Source organism: Tenrec ecaudatus, chromosome 10 (genome assembly GCF_050624435.1).
Source record: "Tenrec ecaudatus isolate mTenEca1 chromosome 10, mTenEca1.hap1, whole genome shotgun sequence".
Lineage (NCBI taxonomy): Eukaryota > Metazoa > Chordata > Mammalia > Afrosoricida > Tenrecidae > Tenrec > Tenrec ecaudatus.
Genome location: NC_134539.1, coordinates 120,085,058 through 120,110,921, shown reverse-complemented (window position 1 = coordinate 120,110,921; position 25,864 = coordinate 120,085,058). Strand labels below are relative to the sequence as shown.

The 25,864-nt window shown below is 41.9% G+C and overlaps 1 protein-coding gene across 1 annotated transcript in view; it reads left to right on the top strand.

Moving 5' to 3' along the window:
• AATF (apoptosis antagonizing transcription factor) overlaps positions 1-25,864 on the top strand; it is a 108,803-nt gene that overhangs the window by 62,780 nt on the left and 20,159 nt on the right. The window contains exons 9-11 of the mRNA XM_075561454.1: positions 8,945-9,012; positions 11,038-11,118; positions 20,867-20,938. Coding sequence (XP_075417569.1) covers positions 8,945-9,012; positions 11,038-11,118; positions 20,867-20,938 — 221 coding nt within the window. The remainder of the gene's footprint in view (positions 1-8,944; positions 9,013-11,037; positions 11,119-20,866; positions 20,939-25,864) is intronic.

Sequence of the window (25,864 nt, the reverse complement as noted above, 5' to 3'; positions counted from 1 at the left end):
GGGGAAGGAGAGTGAAGAAGAGAGGAAGGCGTGGAGTGTGTGACTGATAGCCTCTGTGAACCATGAGACTAGAACTGGACAGTGCCTGGCTATGGTTGCTGATCATTTTGAGCAAAGGTTCCTTCGAATAATTCTGATCAAAACAGGGCAAATGCAAAACAGAATTTCAAATACCCATGGAGTCTAGGCTCTCTGGATGAACTCCTGGAAATATTGTTCCAAGATCATCTTTAAACCTTAAACCAAACCATGCCTTCAAGATTTCTTAAACCGAAGTATCTATATGGGATCAAGTGACAACACCAATGGAAAATAGTAGCTAGGAACCTTATGGACAAATACGGAAGTTCATGTTATGGGCAGAGAAACCACTTAGAAAAGGGGAGTGAAAAAAGTTGCACTGCTCCAAGACTAGAATCGTTGTCACTGAATTATACATGTAGAAGCCCTTGAGCCGGTGTGTGTGTGTGTGTGTGTGTGTGTGTGTGTGTGTGTGTGTGTGTGTTTTCTCAGCAACACTACTAAGTAAAAACTATTGAGGGTGAAAAATAGGAAAAGGATTTGAATAGACAAGTTCTCCAAAGAAGGTATACAGGTGGTCAGTAAGCACAGGAAAAGGTGCTTAGCATCATTAGCCACTTAAAGGAATACAAATTGAAACCACAGTGACCAAAAGGGAGCTGGCATGCTTCTATTAATATCACTCAGTTATAATAGACAAAGAAAGCCTATTTATCAAAGAAATAGAAGGGTCTTTAAAAATCATTTTTGGGGGGGCTCATACAACACTTACCACAATCCATACATCCATCCATTGTGTCAAGCACATGTGTACATTTGTTGCCATCATCATTCTCAAAACATTTGTTGTTGTCGTTTGCCCACTTCCCTCTGTGTCCCATTAGCTCCCAGCAGGGACTTACTTCATCCTTTGAGCATTGTGTGCCAGCGTGGGGTCCAGTCTGACTCTCTTTCTCCCTCCTGGCCTGCCTCCATGTGGGTGTGGCATGCTGGCCCCTCTCCCCAACCTGCTCTCTACCACACCCACTTCCAGGGAGGGGGTCAGATTGGCTTTGGTTGGGGCCAAGAAATATAAGTTTTATATACACCTAACAACAGGGCCCCAAAATATATGAAACAGACACCGGCAGAATTGAAGAGCAGATAGAAAGCTCTACAGTAATAAAGACTTCAATACATTAGTTTCAGTAATAGCTAGAACATCTAGACAGACGACTAATAAGGAAATGGAGAATTTGATGGATAGATAGTCAAAGAGCACTCTATCCAACAATGCCAGAATATACAATCTTCTCCAGTACATGTGGATTATTCTCTAGGATACAAAACAAGTCTCAATAAATTTGAAAAGATTGAAATCATACAGAGTATATTCTCCACCCACAGAGAAATAAAATACAATCAAAACTAGAAGTTTTACAAATAATGTGAAAATTAAACAGACCACTACTAGTTAGATCAAAGAAGAAATCACAAGGGAAATTCGAAAGTACTTAGTAATGGAAGCACAGCAGCCCCCACTCTGGGGGCTCAAAGGGGCATTCGTCACTGTAAACGCCTACATGAAAAACGAAGCAGATCTAAAATCTCATAACAACTTTGAAAAAGAAGAGCAAACTAAACCCTAAGCTACTAGAAGTAAGGCAGTAATACAGATGAATGATCCACACAATGGAATATTACTCAGTCACAAAGAGGAAGTTCTTACGCATGCTGTGATGAGGATGAACCTTGCAAACATTGTCATACACGAGCTAGATTAAATACAGAAAGAACAAACATGGTACGAGTCTAGTTATATGAAATGTCTAGAGCAGGCAAATGCATAGAGAAGCGCTTACTAGGATTACCAGAGGCTGGGTGCAGAGGGGACTAGGAAGGCATTGCTACTGAGGAAGTTAGGGCTACTGAGGGTATTGGAAGATAGTAATGATGCTTATACAACATGTTGGGTATAACTCATGTTTGTGAATTCTGCACCTAAAAATCATGAGCTAGCAAAACAAAGCAACAACAAATACATACAATTAGATACTGCGTTACATCTATTATGCGGAGACCTGGTGGTGCTGTGGGTTAGGTGTTAAGCTGTTAATTTAAGGTCATTGGTTCAAACCTGCCAGCCTCTCCTTGGGAGAGAGATGAAGCTGTTTTCTTTTGTAAAGATTTACAGTTTTGTCATACCAAGGGCTCAATAGAAAGTAACTGTCTAAAAAGAATGACAGCAACATATGTACAAGTATGTCTGATGGAATTGATGGATGGATTGTAATAAGCATTGTAAGAGCTCTCAATAAAATGATTTAAAAAAAAGATGTACAGTTTTGGAAATCTCACATAGGGTTGTAATGAGTTGGAATCAGCTGGCTAACAGTGGACTTGGTTTTGATTTAGGAGCTATAGTAACAAAAGTAAATGGTAAAAGGTGGAATTTGCATCCTTTTATGTGACTCGTGAGGAAGTAGAGTGGTACCACAACTATGGAAAATAGTCTGAGAGTTCCTCAGAATTGGAAGCATAGAGTTAACCATCCAAACCACTTGCCAATAATCAATTCTGATACATGATGACTCTTCATGTTCTGATATAGAACTAATATTCACTCCATAGGGCTTCCAGTGTCTGTGATCTTTGGAAGTAGATTGCTAGGTCTTCTAAGGTGGATTTGAACCACCAACCTTTTGGTTAAAAGCTGAGCATTTGCACCACTCAGCAATTCTACTCCCTATTGTTCTTGTTAGGTGTCATCGAGTTGGTTCTAACTCATAACAACGAAACAACTCTGCCTGGTCCTGCACCACCCTCAAGCTCTTCTTTATTTGAGCCCATTGCTGCAGCCACTGTGCCAGTCCATCTTGTCGAAGGTCGTCCTCTTTCTCCCTGCCCCTCTGCTTTACCCAGCATGGTGTCCTTTTCCAGAGGCTGCTTTCTGCTGATAGCATGTCCGAGGTGGGCGACTTGTAGGTATAGTGAGGGAATATGTACAAAGTAGGATCAACCCAGATGCCCCTCAGCTGAATGGATAACTAAATCCTGTGTTGTATCCATACACTAGACTATGGCACGTTGGTGGTATCGTGGTGAGGGTAGCTGCCTTCCATACACCAGACTGATGTTTGACCCTGAGACATGCTGTCACATGGATAAGTCTTCGAAATAGTATGCGAATTAAAATAAGGCATTCATAAAAGACCACATATGATTTCATTTATATGAAAGCCCAGAATGGGCAGATCTATAGAGATAAAAAGGAGACTAGTGGCTGCTTGGGCCTGGAGGAGATGGGGAACTAGAAGTATGGAAAGAACAGATAATGGGGGTGGGTTATTTTAGAGGGGAGGAAAGTAGTCTAAAATTAGATGTGGTATTGGTTGCGCAATCCTGATGATCCTGAAACATACCAAGTTCCATACTCTGAATAAATGAATTATATAGAATGTGAATTGTTTCTCGATAAAGTTGTTAGTAATTACATGGCATCGGTAGCAAATCAAAATAGGGATCACTGGTGTTGTTTCTGGCGTCTTGCCTTTGTTCTCTTTTAAACTAAACCCACTACCATCTAGTCGCTTCTGACTCATATTGACCCTAGGTGAGATTTTGGAGACAGAAACTTTATAGGAGTAGATGGTCTCTTCTTTCTCAGTGGAGCAGTTGGTGGGTTTGAACCATTGACCTTTCAGTTAGCAGCCCAGTGTGGAGCCCACACCCAGCAAGGTGATTTAATTTATGTTAAGAAAAGGGGGGGGGGGAGCCAACAGCCATATTTATGTGGCGTGCATAGGCGTACTCTGCAGGCAAACCTAAAGCCATTACAGATCACTGCGCCGCAAGAGAGTGAGTGTTGCAGCAGAGTAAGTCGTGAGCTCTTTGTTTACCACTGCATGTAAACATTATGTTTACAGTGTCTGCAGTCTATAAAGTGTGCAGTGCTGTGTGAGAAAGTTTGAAATAATGCGATAGGAAAATGTGATACAGAGGCATGAAGTGAGCTCATGCCGTTAGAAAAGTGGCACCCATAAACTGTGTGACGTGGGGCTGCTGCAGGCCTTCAGTTTGTTAAAACACACACCGTTTCTGGGAAGCGCATAGAATAAGGGATACCTGTGTAGATGTTGGATCCTTCTGCCTTCTTACCCTTTAGGAATTATGAAGTTTCTTTGAACTTGTAGAGTAGGAAGATGTTTCAGAAAGTACTATGCCCTTTTTCTGGGCAATGATAGATAAATAATGACCAGTTCTTCTTGGTTTCTCCATCACTTTAGAAATGTTAAAATACAAGGCTGAAAATTCTAATACGTTCAGTTTTTTAGCTAGTTAACTGCAGATTTTAAAATCGTGTTTACACTGTTTTTATTTGTTTCAGTCATCATTGACTCCCCTTTATGTAGGGAAGCCCTAGCTCTCATCCTCCCTACTCTTAATTCCATGGTGTTGTCATAGTGCAGGTTGGTCCAAACAAGTCATCCTGCGCACACTGTCATCACTGTCATGCCTCAGTAGTGTACCCTCGGTGTGTTTTCGTATGTGTGTTTCCCCGCCTAGGGTTAGTAATGCTGCTTGATCTTTTCTTGAGCTCTTTACTGCTAGTTCCCCCCATGTGCTCCAGATGCCTTGAACGTACAAAAGGACATGCCATTCTCCCCGTCCCACCTCTGTTGCTCCTGGGACCCGCACCCCTTGAGCTCATGGGTCCCATTCCTTTGAGGGACGGCTGCTCTCCGAGCCGCCCTTCTGGAGGCCCAAGACCGGCCTTTGCTGCTTCCCTGTGGTAAGCCTCTTTTCCAAGAGCTTGTCTTTTTCTTCATGTACACTCTCCTCTTAGTGAAGCCTGTCTGCGGCCAGCTTTCTAAGAAAGAATGGATGGAAAATAAACTGGAGACTTTGCATGTGTGAAAACAACACACTATGCATGCAATGCCCATACTGAGTAATAATTCCAACCATTGGAGGTGGAAGTGATTTTCCTTAGGATTTTGAGGATATTGCTCTGCTGTCCACTGGAGCCTGTTGTCGCAGTTGAGATGCCGATTGGCATTTTGGTTTCTGCTTCTTAATATATAGCGTGGCTGTCCAACCGGGACACTTGAGCTGTGCACCTGACAGAATACTAGTGCGCCGGATGTAAACCACGACCCTCTCGGATAAACTGGCATGCATGGTCATTGTCTGTAGATGGCTGGTTTTTCCTCTATGAAAATGCTTTGGATCTTCTCTTTACCCCTGATGCTTTGTTTTGTAATAATGCACTAGATCTTTGTAGACTCATTCTTAGCCTTCAAACTTGAAAATTTAAATTATTTCTTTAGTAATTTTCTCTCCGGTTTTGTTAAATGTTTGTCTTGATTTTCTTGTAATTTTTTTCTTTCAAACAAGCAAAGAGGATTCTCTCTTTTACCGTTAGCTTTTTAGCTGAGATTTTTGTACATTTGCCTCCTGGTTCTTCTGGGGGCTTTGTTGTCGTTGTTGTTGGTAATGCTTTGTGTTTAATGTGTTCTTTTCTTATAGTGTGTGTGTTCTTGCCTCTCTCTGGGCACACCCTGTAGGTGTGTTTTACTTCTTCTGTCAGGGTTCTTCTCTCTGCGGGAGCCTTGGTGAAGTAGCTGCTTACCAGTCGGGCTGCTCACCACAAGCTTAGCCGTTAGAAACTACTTTCTACTCCTGTCAAGAGTGGTTGTCGCAGAAGCCCACAGTAGCAGCTCCACCCTGCCTTATAGCGATGCTGAGTCAGGATCAACTTGTTTATTCTCTGCGTTGTATCTTGGAGGCCATCATTTCTACTCATTTTGGTGTATGCTAGGTGCTTTCCTATTAAGGTCAGTGCTATTTAAGAGATATCAAAGAGTTAATGTGGAACTTCTGGGTGTGGACAGTTTTTCAGCTGGTGGGATTCCTTGATCTACCTCTCAGATGGAATACCCTCCCAGGTCGAAACATGGACATCTTGTTTTCGAAGAAAAGGAGGCAGGGCCCCTATCCATTTTCTCCAGGAACGTTGCATGTCTAGGCACTAACATTCTTTCAGTAGGATGGGGCAGCGGCAGAAGGTCCTAGAGGTTAGCCTTTTCCTAGAGCCTCATCGTTTCCTTCGGTGCTTGCTATCTTTGGGCTTGGGGCTTCTGTGGTTCAGAGTTTCCAGAGAAGCAGTGTCTCCTGGTGAGACTCCGCAGAGGGCTTGATGGGCCTGCCTCCCTGCTTCTCCCGTCTTCAGTGTTTTCTGCTGCTCTGAGCGCTGCCCTCACCAGGAGTCTGCGAGGCGACACTGCTCCCACCCTCCCTTCATTCACCCCTCTGTTCCCAGATGGTTAGCGCTCCCTTCCTCCTCTTTCTTATGGGTTAGCACATTTATTTCATTCCTCTGATGTCTTTAAGGGAGTTGAGAAGGGAGACCAGATACACTTGTGTGTTCTGTCTGCGGTTTTTCACTGATTTTGGAATCCTTTCTTCCCTAGGCAAAGTGTATTCAGCGCTGCTTAGGTTCAGAATAGACCTCAGTGCTGTACCTCCGGCGTGTTCTAGGAGAACTAGGCTGACCTGGAAACCCAATTCCATCAATGACGTTACGGTGGAACTAGAGGCAGTCAGACCTTTCTGAGTTCAGAACTACTGGAGACATTGTAACAGAGTAGAATGCACACATTTCATGAAACTACTGATTCCAAGTCATGAGAGAATTACTGTCAAGATTGTGTTACCATTGTCAAAATAAGAATTCTAAGCACTAACAGAAACTTGAATATTTGTGGATAATGTTCATAAAGTTAAATTTACATTAAAATTGAACTCAGAGACAGAATAAAATGTACCAGCCAATATTCTGAAACCTCATTTTCCAGCAACTTTTGCTTGGAAGCTGTATTTTTAATGAAATTAAAGCCCAATGATAGTAACAGCTGTGGGGCAGAGTGTAGCCATGGGAAGAGTTGGCTCAATAGTGTTTCTTTTTGTTGTTGTTGCTTTCCATTCCTACCTTGGACACACCAGGGTCTTATAAACATCAGACCACATAGACTGTATTTAGTCAAGTAGATCAGTAACCAGGACAAACACGGGAGTAGTGCAAATACAGCCCCGCATCTGTGAAATGCACAGGGTGCCTGAACGTGAGTGTTTAGCTGTGTGACTCCAGGTGCCAGGCTTGTGCGGGGCAGCACTTGCCTCCTACCAGCCTGGGCTGACCCTCTCGAGGGATCTGAGGTGACTAGGAAAACCAGGAATGGTCATCTCTACTGTGTCTGGAACAAGGGAGGGCAAGGAAATGCAGTCCTTCCATTATTGTTCTTCTTTTTGATTACTTTCTTTTGCCTCTTCCTCTTCCTTTTTATTTTTAAATTACACCCCCCATCCTCCCGACCCCACCCCATCCTTTCCTTTGACAGAATAGTGACTAGGAACTAGAAGCCCATTTTCGCTTAGCCTTCAGGGCAGCTGTTTACAGAGTAGCAGTGTTACATAGGTTTACTGTGTCGTATGTCTGTGTAACACTGGATTTGGATCTTGTATTTAGCTGCCAGAAGTGACTGTGATGAAGTAGGAGAGATAAACTGATAGATTGACTGCCAGAAAGATGTTGGGAATCAATCAGATAAACAGGACAGAGAACTAGCTTGCTGTTTTCTAGTGATAATAAAGCAGTGGCCTCTGGTCCCTGCATTTTAAATGTAATTGCTGTTGTAATAATGTCCAAAATAAGCAAGTGAGAATCACCACGGGAGGGTTTTTAATTGTGATTGAAATATTCTTTTCCCTTTTGCAATAAAGAGTCATCTGAGGCGACTGAGCGTCCTCACACATTTGTTTTACTGCTTCCAGTGCCGCCTTACATAAACAAATGAGATCTGGAACCTGAACTACTTCATAGGAATTCATCCCTCCCACCGGCTCCAGCTATTTCACCCTGTGAAATATCTCTATCGCTACCATGTCTTCCTGACAAAATAATTACTTATTCTTGGGGAAAAAACAAGTTTGGAAGTCAGACCTGGGTTATTGACAAGTGATTACAGGACCCGGTGTATTTTCATGTCTTGCCTTAGGTTTTTCTCAGAACATTTTTGAAATTTTAATCTTTGTTCCTATTTCTCTGCATGATCGCACTGGTGCTGGAGATGTGGTGCCAAGTCGTATTATGGCAGTTTAAAATCCCCTCCATAGGGTCTAGCTTTGAAGAGCCTGCCTTCTCTCCGATCCGGCGTGAATCCCTCAGTCTGTGAGAGGAGTATGATTTGGACGTGGACTGCAGCCTGCAGCCCAGGCTGAGAAGAGTTTGCACGGGGTCGGTGTGGAGATAGAGAGCCTGGCCCTGGTCTTGTGTTTGCTGTGTGTGTAGATGGCTTTCTTTTGGTTGCCTCTGACGATTTTTGCAGCTGTGTATATGTTAGTGTCATAGCTGGTCAAATTGCTTGATGGTGGCCAGGTACAGAAAGGCTACATTTCAAATACACTCAATAAAAGCTTTTGCCTGAGGAAGACCTTCCTGCCTGCTGAAGGTTAGAGGTCAGAAGTTAACCGTGTACCATTATCCAATTGGTGAGAAGCTGATGGGTTTTCCTTCCTGCCACACAGCCCTTCCTACCTGACCTTTTAAAGATTCTCCATTGATATCGATGGGGCGGACAAAACTAATCATAAAAACAAGGAAGGGAGTGTTCCACGCTCATTGATCCATTTGAAATGAACTGCAGAACAATAAGTCTTCCAAATGGACTTGTGTTTGCAGCTATTGCCACACCATCTTTTTAAAGATATATAAATATGAAAGGGTTCATGGGAATTCAGTCATGCTCTCGCCACCGGGTTATCCCTTATTGATTGTAGTTTTAGAGCTGCCACTGTGCCATTCAGAATTCCAACTGTGCCCTTTTAGAAGGCAGCCAGCGCTGGGAGATGGTAAATAAATCAGTTACTCTGCTTTTCCCTGTAGCTCCTTCGAGATCTCATAGAACGGAAGACCAGCTCACTGGATCCCAATGATCAGGTGGCCATGGGAAGGTAATTTAGCTAAGACTGTGTGTTCTTGACGCTGCTAATACAGCCAGTCCATTGACTCGAGACAAGATTCCGTTCAGACTTTTGTAAGTCGGTTCTGATGTAAGTTGACTGTTTCTTTTATGGTTACTTTTCATTATTATTGCCATGTCCTTAGTCTCTATAAATCTAATCTTTATTTGTCTTCAGGGGTTGCAAAAAAAAAACTTAACCTTATACGCATTACTAATGATAAGATGTTAAAAAAAAAAAAAGACGTTTGTAAGCGCAAGTCGTCCTAAGTCGAGGACTACCTGTTTAGGCTGCTTTCAGGATAACCTGTAAATTTGAGTTTCGTGAATTCTGCCTTGATTGGCCCTATAGTTGTATAAGTCACACCAGAGACTAAGAAAAGGACAAAGGGACAGAAGTCCCAATGCTTGTCATCCACTGCCCAGCACATTTTGAAGAGAGATTAGAAAACACCTTATATGTTAGAGGTCCATCGCATGCTCTTAGCAGTCTGGTTTGGCGGTGATCAGATCCATATCTTCTTACTGACCAGCAAGTAAAAAGTACTCCCCCAACTGTGTGCTGTCCGCGTCAGAATGTGGCCCTGTGTACAACAGGTTCCTGACTCACAGTCGAGTCTGCTTTGTGAGCGCCTGCCCTGATTTAGACCTCTACCTCTTCAGTAAAAGCTTTGGCACAATTAGAAATGGAACGTGGCAGCATTACCCAGATGTCAGGGCAGAATGTAAAGCAGAGAGGGAAGGCTCCTGTGTGTGTGCTTCATCTGGGGTTGGGAAATAAAAAGGGCGTTGAGAGTGCTACCTAATGAAGAGTGTGCATTTAAATAGCCACGGGCCGTCATTCGCGGAAGCATGAAAGGGAACAAAAGCTGCAAGTGCCAGAGTGGGATTCACGGCAGTGCAGCGCTGTGAGAAAGCAGTGTAAATGGTGGTGGATAAAATAGTTTTATTTGAAGACAACATTATTTGTATTTTAGGGCAGCATGTTGTTGATATTTTGTGCATCTCTGGGATGTTACAGAGAGCTACTCGCTATAAATTTAATGTGATAGAGCAAATTGCATTTAAGTGGTGATTATATTGTACATTTATCTGACTTTACAATAAAATAGATTATGGTAATTAAGATTATATTAAGATTACAGTAATTGGATTTCCCCAGATTTCACACTCACTCCCCCACTACTGAGTTTCGTTGTATAAATCAGGTACGATGACTGGCTGCTGCTATGAGGCATTTATCTTTTTTAAAAAACATTTGTTCATATAAGAAATTGATGGAGATTTTCTTAGTCCAGTATCATTTCTTTGAAAAATTAATTCCTTATCTAAAATGATTATAGACTGTGTGAATCTTGTTTGGATACTGGTTCAAACAAATCAACTGCAAAATTGAAACAATCCAGGAAATTTAGAGACTGACTGGAAATTTGATAGTGAAGGATCGGTGACTTCTTTTTATCAGAATGGTTTTGAGGTTATACTGGGGGGAGAAGAAGCCCTTAACCAACATATTTACAGATGAAAGGAGACTCAAATCAAGTAACTTTAAAACTAACATCATCAGAGGATGATCATTTTTAAATTAGTGAAAATTAAGAAAGTTGAAAGAAAAAGCACTTGGAAGTTAGTTAGCAAAGGGAAAATGAGATACACGGAGTTCATGTATTCTAACCAAACAGCAGTAGCAACATCAACAATAAAACTTGTTTCACAGCTCACACATTAAAAGAAAATCCGCATTTATACTGTTTGGTGGGTTTTCCTGCAGACCGGTCAACCCAAATACAAGGGAACATTGTTAACCAAATGTGCTGTAGAATTTCCCAGCTGCCTTTGAATTGTTGTTGTTGGTTTTGCAATTTCACTTAGTTGCTTTGGCCCTAGACCACCTTGAAGAACCTGATGTTGGTTGTTGATTTCCTTCTGCAGGCTTGTTAGTGAGAAACATTCTAATTTGTCAATAGCTGTAACAATCTGTTAGTGATGATACATAACTGTGCTGTGACTCTCCCAGGCAGTGGCTTGCAATCCAGAAGTTGAGAAGCAAAATCCACAAGAAGGTAGACAGGAAAGCCAGCAAAGGAAGAAAACTTCGGTGAGTTGTTATTTTTATTTTAGAAAAATTAACATACTTTGTATCTCTTCTTTTGGCATTGTGAATGTTATATAATTTTTCTATAAGTCTGCCTTCAAGAATTAAAAAAAAAAACACCAAAAACGTGATTTGAGACTTTGGGGATAATTCATTTTCCTGACTCTAAACATGGAAATACTATATTGGTTGCTTTTTGTTCTATTGTTGTGAATGGGTGAATCAAGTAATAATGTGCTTTTTTTTTTTCACAAAAGAAGAAATAACAAGGAAAGATGAAAGTTGAAATTATGTTAGTATTAAAAATGATTTATGTAGAATTATAGAAGATTTTTCTTTTAAAGTTTTATTTAGAACATGAGAAAGCTTCAAAGAGTTCATGGAAAAAGAGAATGAAAAGGCCATGGAATTTTTCCATGAATTTTTTGAAGCCCTGTTAAAAGGAATATATTGGCCCATTTTTCATTATGCCCTATATGTACACAGTATGCTCCAGAAACCCATCCACTGCCGTCGAGCCAACTCTGGCTCATAGCGATCCTATAGGGCAGAGCACAACTGTTTCTGTGGGTTTCTGAGATAAAAAGCCTCATTTTTCTCCTAAGGAGTGACCGGGGTTTGAACTGCTGACTTTGCAATTAGCAGCCCAATGACTAATCCTCTATGCTACTATGCTGAGAAAATGTAAATGAAGAAGTACAGAGGATGTTAGCAGTGTGCTTAAATGAGATGAGGAATGGACTATTTGAAATGAGAAAATGTGGACATTTCTGGCTGTAGGAAAACCCTCAGCCATGGGAACTCTTGTAAGAAGTCTCCTAAGTAAGCAGACCAAAGAAGGAGCAGGAGCAGGAGTGAACATTTCTGTACTTTAAAGTTGATGTACACACACACACACAATATGTATGTTTGTATGTATGTATGTATATCGCACAAAGCCTCCATGTCAAAGAAACTACTTGTAATTCAGGTGCATGCTGAAATAGCTGTACACTTTTTGTATTCAGATTCATTTAGGCAGATTTTACAACAAATTTTAGTAGTTAACCAAACACATCATATAATGCTTCTTTAACTCAAAGAAGTGCAAGGTAGCTTTTCATTATGTTTAGATTCGGTCACTCTGTCAAACTGAGGTTAAATCACTGTAATTTATTTAATTTTTCACACTGTGAAATTTGACATCTTCGTATTTCTCGGCTTAATTTTAGTTAATGCTTGAAGACGTAGACTTGAGCTAGTCCACCTGAGTTCGAATCCCAGTTTCGACACTGAATAGTTGTGACTTTGGGCAAGATGCTTAAACTCTCAGTGCCAGTTCCCTGTCCGTCACAGCAGTTCGAGTAGTGTCAGCCTGCTCGTGTTGCTGCGAGGAGTGAAGGAGTCACTGTTTAGACCCGTGCTGGGCACACAGTAAACACTTCGCTTTCTGAGTACCCGTTATATTGAATTGCTGTTGCTGTTATTCTTCCCAGACTGCATCAGTTCCCTGCTCTAGTTCTCACTTACTCTTACCTGCACTCTCCTGTGGCTTGTCTCCTCTGGACCTGCCCCAAGGATCCAAAACAGAGTGTTAACTAATACTGCTTTATAAGTAAGCAGGAGGAATAACTGCCTTTTTCTTTGATTTTGAGTTTGGAATTTTTTAACTCCAGTACTCTGCTTTTAAAATTAATAGCTTTGTGAGGCCTTCAGTGTTCTCTTGGGGGAAGAGCCCAGGATTGTCAATCCGAAGACTTGGGTTCAAATCCTGGCTCTGTCTGGCTGTATGCTTTTGGTGTTCTTTGTTCTCCGAGCTTTACTTTTCTTATTTACTTAGTGGTGACAATAATACCCAATTTAGAAATGTCGTTTGAAGATTAAATGAGGTGCTGTGTAATATCTGGCATGATGGGCATTCAGAAATACTAATTTCTTTGGCTTATCATGTGTTTGTCTGTTGAGATTTCTGTTGCAGATAGAGGCTTTTCAAGAGAAAGGAGAGGGGAGAAAGCCATTTCTATATTATTCTTTTATGAAGTTAAGAGACAAATAATTGTATTTGTAGGCCCCTTGAGGGCAAGAATTGTGTTTCTTTATCTTTTCAGACAATTGCAAACTTATTATCTAGGGAGGTGCTTGTAGACATTAGTCAGCCAGAAAATGATTGTGGATGATTATGATAGCAGTTGAATTAAAGTACTCATCGCGTAATGAGAAAGGGTTGTAACTGTAAACATAAAACAGATTAAGGCACCTGGCTGAGCACAGAGAAGTCAGCATGGTCGGAGCCTGGCCAATCACTGAGGAGAATGTGGGCCCATTGCTTCCCAAACCAGAGTTGTTATTGATCAGGGTGAAAGATAAAACAGGGTTTATTTGAATAGCAACTGCTTTTCTTATAGTAATTGATTCAGTTAACCTCAGTAAGCTATTCAGCAGAGTATGTGTCAGATTATATGAGGATGCTTTAAAACATTTATAGAAAAATAGAGTTGAAAGATAATGGAGTTTTTCCACGAGCTTTTTGAAGTTCTGCTTCTTGTAGCATTTGCTAGTGATTGAGGTCCTTACAACCCCCTATATGCAGAAGCACTTAAATAATATCTTAGCAACAGGTAGGCAGGAGACAGACATTCTCTTTAAATAGGACCAGATATTAAGATGGAAGAAACGGTGTGAGTAAAACCCAGTCTGTCCTCAAGAAGTGTTTCACTGGGACGGGATAGCAGACAGTAAGCAGACTGATGGCTGTGTGGTGAGGGTAGGGTGGCCATAATCTGGAGTAGGATTATCTGTCACAGATTAGAGGAGACGACAGAGACATTGCAGCAAAGGACAGTGTGCACTGAATCCTCACCCTTGAGAATGCAGCCACCACAGGAAGATTTTCTGCTAGATGCTACATCCACTCTGCATCTTTACAGGCCAGCTAGTCTTATGAAAGCAAAAAGAACTTCTGTGAAAATGCAGACTTGTGAGCGTGCATGCTCATCTTAGGAACTGCAAGTAATGTGTTTTGGCAGAGACTTAGAACGTGAGTGCGGGGGACTAGCTAGAGCTGAAGCTGTGTGAGTATAGGCAAGGGCTAGACCGTGCAGAGACAAGCATTTTGTATTTCAGTCTAAATGACGGTGAGTCACTGAAAGAGTTTAAGCAGAGGGATGTTGCATCATATATGCACTTTAGAAAGATAATTAACGGGGTTTCATAGAAATGGACTAGGAAGTTATGAGCACAGGGACTGGCGTGAATAGGAGGGGGTAGATTGAGAGGCATTTCTAAAGGTATGTCGTTGGCACTGAGGCGTGACGATGTGAGTGAGTAGGTTAGAGTGACTCACGTGATTTCTGAGGGCCTGAGTGGACTGCGGTATCATTTTCTGACATGTACATAGAGATGCTGCAAAGAGCAAATCATTGGGGTTTTTTTTTTTTTGAGGGGGAGAGTAAGTTCCAAATATGTTTAATTTGATCAAACCAATTTCAGAGATGTATTTTTGAGTTAAAAGAAGATGTAATTTTTTTTAAAGATGCAAATCATTAGTATTTTGGAACCAATTTAGTTGCTGTATCCCAAGAAGTATGTGGTAGAGGAGCAAGAACATCCCGTGATGCATGGAGCATTCCTGACCCCTTCGTGCCCTCCTCCTCAGTGACTACTCCTCGCTGCTCTTCCCGGGGCCCGCTCTCACAGTGTGTGTGTGTGTGTGTGTGTGTGTGTGCTAGATGCTTCAGAGAGATCGTGTAGGGGCGGAGATTTGTATCTGTTATTATATTTCTCCAGGCTTGGGATGCTGTGTAGAAGCCCAGAAATAAAAAATTAAGGAGCTATTCATACTTGAAAGACCTTTAGAATTTCTGTCTAAACTTGTGCTCTCTTGATTGGCTTATCTCATAATAACCTCTTGGAATACAGTTGATGCACCTGCCGAAGGTCATACGCAATTCCAGTTATTAAATGCAGTGGGAAATACAAAATCGCCATGAGGCGAGCATCCCAGATAAGCTCCACCAATGAACAAAAGCTTGAAGAGAAATAATTTATCTTCATGGTCTCAAAGTTCTTTCTTTGTGATAATTATCAGTTACTAAGGGGAACACAGTACTTTACAGTGAAGTGATCCAGCAGATTTACTTTAGTCAGTTCCTCAAGATCACCCACCCCAGCAGTTTTGACCTTTGTACTTGTAGTAGAAGGACATGACGTTGTTGAGCGGTGTCCTTGCCCAAACTCATCATGAGAAAACATCACACAAGTCCAAATTGTGAAGAAGTCTACAAAAGAACGGGCCCGCACTCATCAAAAGTGTCAAGGTCAGGAGGCACACTGAAGGACAGTCACAGATGGCAGAAGCCTAAGGACACAACCACCCATGTTGAGATCCTGTTGAATCCGGAAAAGAAGGAGGACACTGGGGAGATTAGTGAAATGGGAATCTGGTCTGCAGTGTCGTTCCTGGCATGGGGCCAGCGTTCATGGTTCTGGTTTTGATGGTTGCACTGTAGTTGTGTAATCTGTGGGGTGTATACTTGAAGTTTCTGAATTTAAAAAATGTTTTCATGGTTCCTGTGTTTTAATTTTCTCTTGCTTCTGTCCTTTGTACTCACCTGGCTCCCCTTGTGAATATGAATGTGAGGGACATAGAATCAGAGAGCCGCCTTCAGTAGAAGAAGCAGGGTGAGCTGACCGACATTTCTAGAACTCTCACTGCCAGGGGTTGTGCGGAACAATCTAAGCACAGAGGCGGCAGGAGTGAAGCTCTGGCGCTAACCTGATTCTTCCACTTACTAGTTTGAGAACTTGAACATCTTCCTTCTGTACCTCTGCTTCTGATTCCTATCTGTGGAACGTGCAGTCAGCAGAGTCACGTCTCACAGAGTTGTCTTGCAGATGGAATCAGCTCATTTGTGTGGCAGCATCCATCCCACCTGCACTGCATAACTAATAAGTAGCGAGCGGAGATTGGAGCCTGTGTTTGTGACTCCTAGGTGCTGAGGTGTTTTGGGAACAGGACCACATGGCCTAGGCAGGCCCCAAAATGACATTTTGGTTACCTTAGCACCCTGTCTTAAAGGATTAAACCAAGTGACCCTGGCTAATTAAGAGGATTATAAAGCCCACCCCAGAATTAGCCCTCAGGAGAGCAGGTAGGATGTGTCGCCAGCTGATCTCACTTGATACTAGAGCCCCCCGGTGAGCAGTGTTTGGCACTCTCCTTGCAAGGGGATGGAGAGAGATTTTGGCAAATGTCAGTGCAAAGATCAATGTCATTTTGTGAAACAGTAGATCGAGTGCTGGCAGGGCAGGCCAGGGACATCAGGGAGGATATGTCGGCTTGCCTAGTGGATGCCGGAAAGTAGCTTATTTTAAAAAATTAAAAATTGGCTTTGGAATGTAATTATTGGTTGTCAGTATTTTACCCAACATTATACGTAAGTGAATTTGATTGTGATTTAATCAGCTCTTTTCTAAATTAATTAAATTTCAAGTCTTTAATAATGAGATGTTGTACTGTGTTGGTCTATTTTCTGCAACAAAATTACATTTGTTTTAGAATAGTTAAAAGCTTTTCAGTACTGAAACATGCACGTAGGCTCAGCAGCACTGAGACGCTGGCGTGAACAGTATTGCATGAGCACACATTACTAAGGAGTCTTTTTTTAATATGAGAACTTTAAGAGTCTGTCTTTCATCATGTAGTTAATAGTAATTAACTATTGCATTAAAGTATATAGATAATATATTAAAAGTACCATCCAATAAAAAATAATATAGGAAACATACTTAATGTTTAATTTTCTAGAAGCCACCTTACAAAGGTAAAAGGAAGCAGATAAAATTAATTTTGATAATATTTCATTTAAAGCAATATATCAAAATATTTTAACATTTTACTATTTTAATAATTATTAGTGTTATATTTTACATTCACATTCCATGCCAAGCCTTCTTAGAGTGATAGAACATGTACGTTCTGAGGCATCGCCGCTAAGGGCTTAGCTGCATGTGCTGCGAGGCTACCGTGTTAGCTAGAACAACTATGGAGTCCAGAGGGAATTATGCCTGCCTTTGACGCAACCAAGAACACTGTTCTTTTTTCCCCAAATGAACACCCATGCTTTGTTTGGTTTTTAAGCCTTAGACATGATGATGCGTTTTATTAACGGTACTTATGCAGGGTTTTTACTCTGTTCTTTATAGGGACTCTGTGAGGCCATGAGTTGGAACCAACTCGATGGCATCTAATAGCAAGAGTATATGTTATGCAAAGACAGAAGGGTTGCATGCATCTTTGTACTCTTGAACGTAGGTAGTAGTCTACATTGACATGCCCTGGGAGCCCTCGGTGGTGTCAGTAGGGGCACTCATTTACTAGCTGAATGGCCGGCATCAGGGGAGACAGGCCTGGCGATCTGCTCTGACAGATGACAGCCTTGAAGCGCCGTGGAGTAGTTCTGCTCTGCACATGTGGGTCACCATGAGTGGAGACCGATAGGACCTTTGGGAAGGTATTTTGGCCAATCTTTCCATTTTCAGTATACATGCTTTGAGATTTAGTAATTTCATACCTTGAAATTTATCCCATAGGTATATGATCATTACAGTTATAATTTTCCATATTTTACCTAATAAAATTTTCGTCCATGCTTGAAGATCCTTGGCAACCAAGAAGAATGTGACTATTAAGTTAAAAAAGAAGAAATTCAAGAACAAACATAGAAATAACTCGCATATAAGACTCTTTATTTTGTCCTTGATTGATACACAGTTTAAAAAAGGATGAGGGGAACTGTAAATTCTCATAAATAGATTAATTAAATTATAATCCACTGACACAATGGACTGCCCCATAACCATGAAAAAAGTAGAATGTGATAAATACTTCCATAGAAAAGGCATAATGAAAACTGTTGGGTACGTTATAATCCTGTTTTTCTGTTAAAATATTTACCAATGCACGGAAAATACTACAGACAGCTTAAACGTGTTAATTCATAGTGATTACGTAAAAAAGATAGAACTGTGAAAGATTTTCAATTCTCTATACCTTTCTGTGGATTTTAAACACAAGGATCCTCCCCAAGGAGTACCAAAAATAGACTTTGGACTCAGGACGTGGCACCCCATCAGACTCGCCCAGAAAACACTCCTAAAGGCTGACAGACAGACGTTGAACGATTTACAGGCTTTTCTCTTGTTTTTGCCATTGTTTCATTTTGTTTTCTTTTGTTGCTTTGTTTTGCATGCATATTGTGATATCTGCAGGTCTATCTAGATAAGATAGGCGAGATTAACAATCTGGAGGAGAAAACAACAGGACCATGGTTCCCAGAGAGCATAGGAGAGGGGGAAGGGGGGAAGGAAGTAGGTGTTAACAAACCCAGGGACAAGGGAAAAACAAGTGATCCAAAATTGATGGTGAGGAGGGAGTAGGTGGGCTGGTAGAGCTTGATCAGGGCAATGTAACCGAGAGGAATCACTGAAACCCAAATGAAGGCCGAGCATGATAGTGGGACAAGAGGAAATTAAAAGGAAATAGGGGAAAGAACTAGGAGCCAAAGGGCATATATAGAAGTCTAAATAAAGGCATGTGCATATGTAAATATATATATGATGATGGGAAAATAGATCTATGTGCGTATATTTATAGTTAGTATTAAGGTAGCAGATGGACATTGGGCCTTTATTCAAGTACTCCCTCAATGCAAGAACACTTGTTCTTTTAACCTGGCATTTCATGTTGCTCACCTTCTTGACACAATTGCTCACTGAAGACAAAGTAGGTGCATAAGCAAATGTAGTGAAGAAAGCTGATGGTGCCCGGCTATCAAAAGATATAGAGTCTGGGGTCTTAAAGAATTGAAAGGTAAACTAGTGGCCATCTAGCTGAGAAGCAACAAAGCCCACGTGGAAGAAACACACCAACCTGTGTGATCATGAGGTGTCAATAGGACCAGGTATCAGGCATCAAAGAACAAAAAAATCTTCTCAATGTGAATGAGGGGGAGTACGGAGTGGAGACCCAAAGCCCATCTGTAGCCACCTGGACATCCCCTTACAAAAGGGTCACAGGGAAGAGACAAGTCAGTCAGGGTGAAAGTATATCACTGATAAAACATACAACTTTCCTCTAGTTCTTTAATGTGTCCTCTCTGCCCTCACCCACCACTATCATGCTTCCAACTCTGCCTTACAAATCCAGCTAGATCAGAGGGTGTACAATGGTACAGATAAGAGCTGTTAACAAGGAATCCAGGACAGATAAACCCCTCAGAACTAATAATGAGAGTAGCAATACCAGGACGGTAAGGTAGAAGGGGTGGGGGAAATGGGGAGCCAATCACAAGGATCTACATATTACCCCCTTCCTGGGGGATAGACAACAGAAAAGTGGGTGAAGGGAGACATTGGACAGTGTAAGACATGACAAAATAATAATTTATAAATTGTCAAGGGTTTGTGAAGGAGGGGGGAAATGAGCTGATACCAAGGGCTCAAGTAGAAAGAAAATGTTTTGAGAATGATGATGGCAACAAATGTACAAATGTCCTTGACACATTGGATGGATATATGTATTGTGCTAAGAGTTGTACGAGCCCCCAATAAAATGATTTTTTTAAGTACAAACCCCCAATAAAATGTTTTTTAAGAGAGATAAAAACAAGGGTCCTATATTAATTTTTATAATTAAGGGATAATGTCAAACATTTATTTATGCAAACACATTTTTTAAAGCACTGTGCACAGAGATTGTCTTGCATCATGACAAGTGAAGAAGAGATCGGCGTTCAGCCGTCTGGAGAGAGACTATGCTCTGTCCCTCATGGCATTGTAAGCAGCCATTCAGCCACCGTTGATGGGACAGTGATGATAGCACTGCGCTGAGAGGCAAAAAGAGAGGCTACCAATTTGTATTTACGTAGCAGGATCATGTGTAAAACAAACAACTAGCCGAAATGTATGAACAAGGCATGTTTCCAGATAGAGTTTTATGTGCTTAAAATTTTTACTTTTCAAATGTTCTGTAATGAGTTTTGGCTTTTTGTCCCAGTGGACTGATGTTTAAGGGGTAGTCTGTCCTCCAGAGCACCAGTGTGCTCCTTTTGGGGCTAAAAAATGACTCTGTGGTGAATTGCTATTATTTACAGTGAGTTGCTATCAGACTACCCCTATCCGTACCCCAATAGCATTAATGAAAAGGGGACCTGGGACAGAGGATCCCCCACCCGCACCCCAGGATCAATCACGAGAGCAGTGATACCGGGAAGGGAAGTGAGGGAGGGGGGGACTTAAGGGGAACTGATCACAATGATTGACATATTACCCCCTCCCAGGGGGATGGACAGCATAAAAGTGGGTGAAGGGAGACAGCGGTCAGTGTAAGACATGAAAAAATAATAATTTATAAATTATCATGGGTTCATGAGGGACAAGGGCAGCGGGGGAGAGGGGAAAAAATGAGTTGATACCAAGGGCTCAAGTAGAAAGAAAATGTTTTGAAAAGAATGATGGTAAGGTATATACAACTGTGCTTGACACAATGAATATATGAATGGATTGTGATAAGAGCTGTAAGAGCCCCCAATAAAATGATAAAGATAAAAAAGCAAAGGGGAAAGTCTATTTGTGAGTGCCTATGAATTGTCCCCTATTCGACCCTGGAGCCAACTGTTCTGTGATTGGCTCTGGAGTTTTTGAGCTCATAATTGTGTTTCCTTTCCTAGATTAATAGTTACTAATGTTACTGCCTGTTTCCTGCTTTATTTAGGTATCATGTCCTTAGCAAGCTGCTGAGCTTCATGGCACCTATTGACCATACTACAATGAATGATGATGCCAGGTGAGTAATAGATTAATTATATGTCTCAAATGGCTGCATGACAGCCTGATATTGACCTGTTGTACAGCCTGTCACCCTCTCCGTTTTTTGCTTATCAGGTAACCATTTGTCATTGGCATCATAGCAAAGGGTCTCTGTCATGACTTTTCACTCCATAATTACTACAAACTAAACAAAACGTTTCCTAAATCTCAGTGTTCAGTTAATGGATTTTTGTTGTTTTGTTCTTTTTAGCTTTCTTCCACCTGCCTTGAAGATTTGAACTTCTCTCATACAGAGGGTGGGGTGAGGGCAGCTCTATAGATTTTGGGGTTTGACACATGTGCTTTACTTTGAAAAATGGTGCTTCGTTTTCCAGGCTCTTGTTGATTCACATATAATTTTCGAGTGTGTACATAGGCATAAGAATGGTTTGAAAATGACTGTGTTTAGGATTATATTGTATTGAGCTACAAGAAACATAGACCTTGACTACAGAGGCATGAACAAATGGAAGTCTATTCTCCTGGCAGAAACTTTGAGGAACAGTAGACAGTTGCTGGCAGTAGTTGTTGCTTTCCTCTGTTGCTAGGGCAGCCATCTCTTGGCTCTTCCCACATGGTCTCATGATGCTGCTGGAACTTCAGCCACGAAATGTACTCAGGGCACGAGGAAGCAGGAAGGAGGATGCCACGTCTGTCTTCTTCTCACAGGGAAGGAAAGGAAGGCGCTCCCAGAACCATCCCCATCAAACTTCTTTTGTTTTTTATTGTTTTATTAGGGGCTCATACAACTCTTATCACAATCCATACATACATCAATTGTATAAAGCACATTTGTACATTCATTGCCCTCATCATTCTCAAAACATTAGGCTCCTCATTTTTTCCAATCCCTCCCCATTTCCCCTCCCTAGTGAACCCTTGATAATTTATAAATGATTATTTTGTCATATCTTGTCCTGTCCGATGTCTCCCCTCACCCACTCTTCTGTTGTCCATCCCCCAGGGAGGAGGTTACATGTAGATCCTTGTAATCGGTTCCCCTTTTCCACTCCACCCTCCTTCTACCCTCCCAGTATCGCCATTCACACATCCGCCCTGGATTCCCTGTGTTTCCAGTTCCTATCTGTACCAGTCAGTGTACATCCTCTGGTCTAGCCATATTTGTAAGGTAGAATTGGGATCATGATAGTGGGGAAGGAGGAAGCATTTAGGAACTAGAGGAAAGTTATATGTGCCATTGTTGCTATATCACATAGGATGGGGAAATAGATCTATGTGCATATATTTATAGGTTTAGTATTAAGGTGGAAGATGGACAATGGGCCTCCACTCAAGTACTCCCTCAATGCAAGAATACTTTCTTCTATTAAATTGGTATTCTATGGTGCTCACCTTCCTGACACAATCGCTGAAGACAAAGCGGTTCCATAAGCAAATGTGATGAAGAAAGCTGATGGTGCCCGGCTATCAAAAGATATAGCGTCTGGGGTCTTAAAGGTTTGAAGGTTAAACAAGTGGCCATCTAGCGCAGAAGCAACAAAGCCCACATGGAAGAAGCACACTAGCCTGTGTGATCATGAGGTATCAAAGGGATCAGGTATCAGGCATCATCAGAACAAAAAATATCATAGTGAATGAGGTGGGGAGTGCAAGTGGGGACCCAAAGCCCATTTGTAGGCCACTGGACATCCCCTTACAGAATGGTCTCGGGGAGGAGACGAGCTAGTCAGGGTGCGATCTCCCAACAAACTTCTTAAATGTCATTGGCTGGACCTGTATTATTTTCTCCCTCTGTAGAGTGGGCAGGAGAAAGATGAGGCTTCCTACTCTCTGAAAGAGTCTGGGAAACCCACTGGGGCAGTTCTACCCTGTCCTGTAGCGTCTTTATGAATCGGAATCGACTCGATGGCAGTGAGTTTGGTTTTTGTTTGTTTTATTTTTTTAGTAAAACAAGAATTGAGGATGTCTTTGCTGGATAACAATTTTTGTGTCTACCACACTGTTCCTGTCGCATTCAGTAATTTATGGGGAGAAGAGTTAACTTCGTGGATAGGCGATGGCTGCTCACCAGCATCATTCTCCAGCTGGTTTAGTCACTGAACAAATTTAACACAAGCCCTGGAGCTATAGAACTGAGCATTGTTTTTGGCAGCGTGGTTCCTGAGGACACAAGAGACAACTCCACATCCGTGCTCGTGCTGCGTAGTCTACACAGACCGGGTCAGCATCCTGTCTGCTTCTAGCATGTGGGCTTCCAAAAGTCTTAGGACAGAAGGAGTGATAAGATAATGGAGTTTCCCACAAACTTTGTGAAGCTCATTATAGCAACTGATTCAGGAGACCTGTCACTTTATCTGAAGTCAAAGAGAGACGGCCTATTTGATTTTCCTTTGGCAAATTCCGTGTGACTAATCCAGTACTGCCTGACTGTCTCTCATTATGTGTGCACTGCAAAACATCAAGGAGGATGGTCGGCATAGGTGTTGGGACATCAGTGTCACTGTGTACGTACACGTACTACTTTTTCTCAAGGGAGTAGTTTTGCCTTTTTAGTTTATAGATATATGATATTCTTTTTTTCATCTTTTTTATCATTTTATTGGGGGCTCACACAGCTCTTATCACAATCCAAACATCCATCCATTGTGTCAAGCACATTTGTACATTTGTTGCCATCATCATTCTCAAAACATTTTCTTTCTACTTGAGCCCTTGGTATCAGCTCCTCATTTTTTTCTCTTCCCTCCCTCACAAACCCTTAATAATTTATAAACTATTATTTTGTCATGTCTTACACTGACTGATGTCTCCCATCACCTACTTTTTTGTTGTCCGTTCCCCTGTGAGGGAGTTATATGTAGATCATTGTGATATGTTCTCCCTTTCTCTCCCCACCTTCTCCTTCCCCTCCTGGTATCGCTACTCTCATTATTGGCCCTGAGGGGTTGATCTGTCCTGGATTCCCTGTGTTTGCAGCTCTTATCAGTGCCCATGTACATGCTTTGGTCTGGCCAGATTTGTAAGGTAGAATTGGGTTCATGATAGTGGGGTGGCGGGGAAGGAGGCATTAAAGAACTACTAGAGGAAAATTGTGTGTTTCATCTGTGCTATACGCTCATCTCTTCCTGTGACCCTTCTGTAGGGGTATGTCCAATTGCCTACAGATGGGCTTTGGGTCTTCACTCTGCACTCCCCTGCATTCACAGTGATAAGATTTTTTGTTCTGGGTCTTTGATGCCTCATACCTGATCCCATCAACACCTCATGATCACACAGGCTGGTGTGCTTCTTTGTTGCTTCTCAGTTAGATGGCTACTTGTTTATCTTCAAGCCTTTAAGAACCCAGACGCTATATCTTTTGATAGCTGGGCACCATCAGCTTTCTTCACTAAATTTGCTTATGCACCTGTTTTGTCTTCAGCAATCATGTTGGGAAGCTGAGCATCACGGAATGCCAGGTTTATTAGAACAAAGTATTCTTGCATTGAGGGAGTACTTGAGTAGAGGCCCATTATTTAGAGGTGGAGAAGGCCTTTGTAAACAGGATACCAAGGGCAGAAACCAGTACATCTGACTACATAAGGGTCACACTTAACAACAGAAGCAAAGTTAGTTCATAAATGACAAAGTTCAATATGGTATGATTCATTTCTCTATGGAGTTTTTACAAATTCCTGGGACTGTCTCAGAATAATGGGCAAAACATGTGAGTAAGCAAACTGAAAGATGTAAAGGACAAATCTCAAGTGGTCAGAGAGCATTAAGACTTACCCTCATGAATGAGAAGAATATATAAATTAGGATAATGACGTTTCTTCCCAGGGCTAGTGATCGCATGAGACAACCGACCCTGCCCCATTCTGTGGTTGGGAATATGAGGTAGTAACATCTTTTAGGAGGACTCGGACCATGTTGTTTTGTAGTCTTTCCAATTATATGACTCCGTTGACCCAGAACATCCACTTTTTGGACTTGACCTGAGGAAATTAGCATGAATGGTAAAAAAAAAAAATTGCCTGCGCGCAGAACAAGAGGAATCCGGCGGCACGGTGGTTAAGTACTGCCACTGACTGGGAAGGTCAGGGATTCGACCCCACCAGACGTTCTGGAGAAGAGACCTGGTGTTCTGCTCTGGGAAAGATTCGGCCGGGGTGTTTCTACTCATTGCTGTCTGGTTGCCCTGAGTTGGAATTGACCGGGCAGCGCACAGCTACACCCACGAAGCCTGGGTAAGGGAATGTGGTGGGAACTGTGTGAAGGGAGCCTGCCTGTGTTTCACTTGTGCTGTTTGAGGGACCCTCAGTGCTGATGAAGTTTGTAACTGCTGTTTGTGCTGGGATGCGGTGGTCTCCCCTTGTTGCTTTACTTCACGCCTCCTGAATGGCGCATGACGGCCACCGTTTCTTCACCCGTTTGTCGGCCGCCCGCATGTCTTGTGTTCCTTTCCTCTGCCTGTTTTCAAACTGGACTATTTGTCTATTTATGTTGAGATATTGATGTTTTCTAAACATTTTAGAGATTAGTTCCTTATCCAATATGTCATTGCCAAGTGGTTTTTCTCAGTCCAGGGATTCTCTTGGTGAAATGTTTTGATGCATGTGTCTAATTTTTAGGAAGTCTCAGTCATCTATTTTATCTTTGGATGCTCCTGTGTCTTTCATTGAGTTTTATTGTGTGCTTGTGCCGTCTGTCACGTCCCTGCAGGAAACCTTGGGGCATAGTGAATTACGCACTGGGCTGCTAATTGCAAGGTCAAAACCACGAGCCGCCCTGTGGCTGGAAGATGAGACTGGTACTCCCCTCAGGAGGTCCTGTCTGGGGAGCCTACAAAAGCAGTTCTGATTTGTCCTGCAGGGTCACTGAGAGTTGCCATTGACTCAATGGCAGTGAGTTTGAGTGAGTTGATTGAGTCTTCTACGTTTGTTCCTATTTTTTCTTTGAT